At 30.6% G+C, this 6,000-nt stretch overlaps 1 protein-coding gene across 1 annotated transcript; it reads left to right on the top strand.

The window, feature by feature from the left end:
- Positions 1–203: 203 nt before the first annotated feature.
- Positions 204–1,606, top strand: LOC127701230 (antithrombin-III-like). The gene has a single exon (XM_052205047.1). The coding sequence runs from the start codon at positions 227–229 to the stop codon at positions 1,361–1,363; it is 1,137 nt and encodes a 378-aa protein (XP_052061007.1). The 5' UTR covers positions 204–226; the 3' UTR covers positions 1,364–1,606.
- The last annotated feature ends 4,394 nt before the right edge of the window (positions 1,607–6,000 follow it).

Below are 6,000 nucleotides of genomic sequence, written 5' to 3'. Positions count from 1 at the left end.
GTTATTATAGTGTAAGGATTAAAAAACGCAATTTGATAAAGAACAAATGTGTTATTTATGGAAATTTTAAACTGACATAATATGAAAGAGGGTGCATTTGAACATCGGTAAACTAATACTGCATTAATATAATGCTACGTTCCATTATATAAGCTGTTTTCATTTAGTAACTTTCCATTTCAAATGATCTTGAGAACTTTAAAGTACTGGTTCATACAGATACATCATGGAAATCGCCGAGGTCTGGGTGACTTTTACAGAGCTGCAACCATTAAATGTATCACTGGATAATAGTGTATCAATTTCATCAACCGGAAACGAAATTATTCAGAATACAAGCACCACGCTATCACCTTTCAGTATTTCAGCAGCGTTAATGATGTTGATGCTCGGTACGAATGGTCGAACTAAATCTCAAATATCGTCTGCTATTTTCAAAGGCAGTACAAGTGATCAAGACCATTTCTTTTATACAGTTCTTACATCTATTCTTCCATCTCCACGAAAAGGACTGCGTATTAAACTGGACAATGAGGTGTTCGTAAATAATAGATACACAATCCAAGATACAGTTAAAGAAAAAGGGAAAGAATTTTTCAGGGTAAATTTCTACAGAAAAAATTTCATAAGAAAACCGAAAAGATCCTCGCGGATTATAAATAGGTGGATTTCGAAAAAAACAATGAAGAACTTTGACAATTTGATATCAAGGGAAATGTTAAAAGAACGAACAGTTGCAGTGTTTGTTAACACCGTTTCATTTAAAGCAGACTGGAAACATAAATTCAATTTACATACTACAATGAGGGATTTTTACGTCAATAAAACAACAAAAAAAGCTTTAGACATGATGAGGAGCATACAAAAAGTAAGATATGGACAACTAAAGGAATCAGAAGTTTTAGTTTTACCATTGAAAGGTGACAAGTTTGATATGGTTATCATCTTACCTGAAGACATTAACAAATTACAAGCGTTTGAAAAACTGCTTTCCATCAATATTATCAGATACTTAAACGCAACTCTGGTGTACAAAACTATAGACATTACACTTCCAAAGTTTGTTATTTCTAATAAGTTGGATTTGAAGGGGTATTTACCGACACTAGGAATAACTGACATTTTTAACAAGACCCATGCAGATTTCAAAAATCTCATCAAGGAAGATAGCAGCAGAGTTTATGTGTCGGATGCATTTCATGACGTTGTTGTAAAACTAAAAGGCAATATTATACAACCTTTTGTAAAAGTCACAACGAATACCACTTACTCTACATTCATTGGAGATCGACCATTTTTATATTACATACTAGATAGAAAAAGTGGTGTTGTTATATTCATGGGAAGGTTTTTAGGCAAATGATTTACTTGTTAAATTTCAACAACATAATAGTATTTATTTATTTACAAATTCTAATTATTTTTTCTTCCACTTCATAAATTATTGCATTTCTTAATGGTACTATTGTAGTAAAGTGTGACATTCTATTGTTCAAAGTAACACAGCACTTAAAATGTTCAATTTGGAATTCCTTATTAGCTATAGGTTACTCTACTAGCGAAACTATTGGAAGAATATATGTGTCTACTCTGGTCATTTGGAGCATTTGTACAATATTGAGATTCGTAATACCAAAATAAAGATATTAAAAGTAAATCCCAATCTTAGGTTTTTCACTCTCTATTTCCCAACTAGACTTTTCTCATTTGAGGCCATATGTATAATAGTTTACAGTAAGAAAAAAATAATAGCACGCACCATTTTGACATCCATGGTGTATTTTTGTCAGAACTAGGCTAAAATAATAACGTTATTACCCTGAAACTTAACTGTCAATAGTATCTTATTTGAAGACTTTTATGGATATAAACAATTGCAGATTGTTTTGGTAGGCATCTAAAATGACTCTTTCGTCCAAAATTACGTTTATTCATTCTAGGATTAAAGCCAAAGACCTGGCATATAAATATATTAAGTAACCAAAGTTCAAAAGAAGCAATAAATGTACATTTGTAGCACAGCTAACGTGGACACTTTTTATAAAAAAAAGAGAAAATACAGAAGTAGCAAAAGGATAACTAAGGACCATAAGTCAAAGAAAAACAGTCAATTTTGTTTATAGTGATTAAGATTATAGTACAATGTTGACCGCTGTATCCAAATTTTTGACATTTTTACATATTAATGTCTGTTTGTTTTGCACACATTGTTGTCAATATAATGGAATTCTATGCGACTGTTATACAAGTGAGAGGTTTAGATAGCTATCAAACCAGGTTTAATCCACCATTTTCTACATAAGGAAATGCCTGTACCAAGTCAGAAATATGACAGTTGTTTTTCATTCGTTTGATGTGTTTGAGCTTTTGATTTTGTCATTTGATAAGGGACATTCCGTTTTTAATTTTCCTTGGAGTTCGGTATTTTTGTTATTTTAATTTTTGCAATACCATCGCCACAGTAAATGACGACGAAAAGAATATTAACAATCTAAAACTGAAGACTAAGCTATATAAACCACACCGCCACCGGGGACGATGTCAGATGCTCTGGGGATCATGATCTACAAGTAGCACCCGTCATTGTGGTTACGACAATTGGAACATATCTATGGTTATCTATGACATAGATATTCCATAACTGTCAACCGAATCATGACAGTGCTCGAAGTGATAATTTCAAATTTACTATTAGGAAGCCTAAGTTCAATAGCTTTCTTGTAAACAGCAAACCGAGGAAATCATTATAGGTACTGGAATATCGTATTAACTTAAAGATTTATTCTCCATATGCAGGCGCTGCTTTGATATTGATTTATATTTTTGAATTACTGGCATTACTGAAATTTTTGCGATGTTTTTATTATTGCAAAAAATTCCGACGGAATAGGTTTCGAAAAATAAAAACTCGCATTTTAAATTTTGATAGCGTTATTTGTGTAAAGCATTTCCTAAAATAGCAATAATTTATCTTACATTTTAGTCTTTTGATCAACAATCGCAATAATAAGTGCACACAGAATTCTGAAGTTCAGTTTTCAGTGAGAGAACAATATGTATATAGTGAAACTTGACACTACTAGCCACTGATCAGTCTTCTTGAAAAACTCCTTCAAAACTGTAAAAAGAACAAGTCGACAAGAAAAGGCGAAAAGTAAGGAATTCCGTTTGTTTTTTTGTAAAACACGTCCTCTGAACGTAACAAATATATTGTCAATTTAAAAAATTAAGCTTCTTTAGTTGTATCACTATTAGAGATCTTTTGAAAATAACCTATTCATCTTTTCCTAAAACAAGATACGTGTATGTGTATTTATGTTGGTCATTCTTTTTTTAAGAAACAAACTTTGAATAGTACTTTCGATCAGTCTTTAAGTTTAGAAAAAGGGAAAGATGTTAGGTCAAATGCTTTAAAAGTATTGCACTATATTTAGATTGTAAAATGAATGGTTTTGAAAGTTCCCGATGAAAATAAATCTAGAAAAGCGCTTCGGACGAACGAACTTTCGAGTAAAAAAGTAGTAATGAAAAAAATCAAATAAAACTTAGTTAGTATTTAATTTAATAAATTCACTCTGAATGTAGCATGCGTTGAGGCCAGCATACATTAGGCGTTTTATATAGAATTGGTTTGAAATGTTGCTATGGGAATATATTCCTCTCGACAAAATCCAATGATTTTTAGCACCGATTATCTTTTTTTTGGATTTCAGTTACTAGGCAAATTTAAGAGGACCTTATTCTTGTATAAAAATATAATGCGAATACACCGAGAAGAACGCGCATTTATGTACAAATATCGAGACAACTTGTTCTTAAAATTCTTTAAAAATAATTTGTAAATATTTTCCGTCAAGGTTTTAACCTTAACAAACATACATTTTAAATCATTACGTTCATACCAACACATTATTTTATATTAAAAGTTTCAGCGAAAAGGGAGTGCGCAAAAAATAGCTATAGAAAATAGGTGGATTTTGGGAAATTGTAGTAGCTAAGAACTATGTGGAACACCCTGGAAATCGGTGTATAGAAAGAAATTTAGTTTTTGTTTGTATACGAGTTTTTACTATTCTTTTATCTTAATATGTAGCAAAGATAAACATTTGTTTAAAATATCAGTTTAACAAGCTTCTAATCTTATACAATTATAACAATAAATAATGCAAGGTAGACAATACGCATCTGCATATTTATTTCTGATAAAAAATCATTCTGTAGGTTAAAAAAGCATATCCGTAAAAAAATGTTGGCATGTTTTAAATATTGGCAAAATTACACTAAGTTGACATTCGAACTATCAATATTGTTGTAGTTAATATAACTGACATGAAAATATGTCAACACTGTCTAAAACATATGACACACAAAAAACCCCAAAATAACCTTACATGTATTCATTTACATATGAACATGCTTACAAATTAAATACTATTTAATGGTATATGACTAGAATTGCGTTTGCCTTTTTTGGTGATTTTTCTTATTGACTTTTTTTGTGACTTTTTCCCTGTGACTTTTTCAGGACTTATTTTCATTTGATTTCTCCATTTTTGCTCCACAGAAGTTACATACAAAAAACTGTTTATCTTTTTGAAACACACCTGTGTGATGGTAACATTTTGGGTTGAGATAAAGTAGTAAAAAAGGGGGAGAAACTACTAATGAAGCGATGAAAAATCATAGTTCGAAAATAGCAGATAACAGCATTGGAAAGAAAAAAAACCAAACAAACAAAAAAACAAGTCCGCAAAACACTTCACTAAAAACAAGATTAATCACGAACCCAAGCAAAAAAAAAAAAAAAAAAAGGATCGACCTCAGAAGGAACTATTAATTGAGAAAAACAAGATATAATAAAATATCAGATTCTGACAAAAAGTAATTATGCAGTTTAGAAGACAAATTCGGTAAAATCAATAAATTAATAGGTTTTATATATTTGCCAAATTCCTGTAGCTATACAATTGTTGTAATCAACTAAACAATGTAATATCTGTATCTGAATAGTTTAATATTTAATTTCAGTAATGATTACACTCAGATTTATGTTACAAGACTTACAAGTCTTTATTTCGTTTAAAAAAACATTGAAAGCGTGTTACGTTGAGGATTTAAATAGATTAATGTATAGTGGAATTTTGAAATGATATTTCGTCATAAGCAATCCCTTTGGCCAGAATTTGTCAAAATGAGCTAAAACAAATTGCTAATGTATTAGTCACCTGCAAGTCCATAATTTAATCTCATTGAATCCGTATTCATGTAACCTTCAAGTTAATCCCTTAGGTTACGCATGTACTAGGCGTGTTTAGCAATTAAAAGGAAAATAATGTCAACATTGAAAGTGAAACAAGGGTGTACCATTTGCTTGACTGATTTGATCCACAAAAATCATTCTTTTAAGGTAAAAACGATCATTCACATATTTTTTAACCCATAACTTGAAACCAAACAGACCTAAAAAAAATTCAAATTTCTCGTGCCCCCTTTCTATTTCTATTTATGTTTATATAGGATTATATGACCGCCAGAAGTCTTCGGAGGTCATCTCGATGGTTAATTAGATGGTATCTAACTAAAATACACACGAAATGCTGGTATATATATCATTCGAGTTCATGCATTGTTAATTGTTTATTCAGACTTTTTGTAATTTGGATACGTTTTAATATGTTATAAATCAAATATGAGAATAGGAGTTCAATCGGTGAACATGAATTTGACAGCTAATGCCGCTTTAACGCATGAAGTTAACACTAGTAGTATTATTTTCATTTGGAACTGACTTAATGTATTTGAGTAGCTCAAATGGACTGAATGAATACTTGTAACATACAAGTACTAACCGTATAAAGCCAAATACAATGAGATAAGGTGAACATGGCGATAAAACAATTTACAAAAGAAAACATATTAAATCCACGATCAAGATAGATATTGATCTTATTAAAAGCATAAATTTTCAAAAACCAATCATGAAAATGGATGTGTACAAAT

Source organism: Mytilus californianus, unplaced genomic scaffold (genome assembly GCF_021869535.1).
Source record: "Mytilus californianus isolate M0D057914Y unplaced genomic scaffold, xbMytCali1.0.p SCAF_5, whole genome shotgun sequence".
In the NCBI taxonomy this organism is placed as follows: Eukaryota; Metazoa; Mollusca; class Bivalvia; order Mytilida; family Mytilidae; genus Mytilus; species Mytilus californianus.
This window is presented reverse-complemented; position numbering and strand designations above follow the sequence as displayed.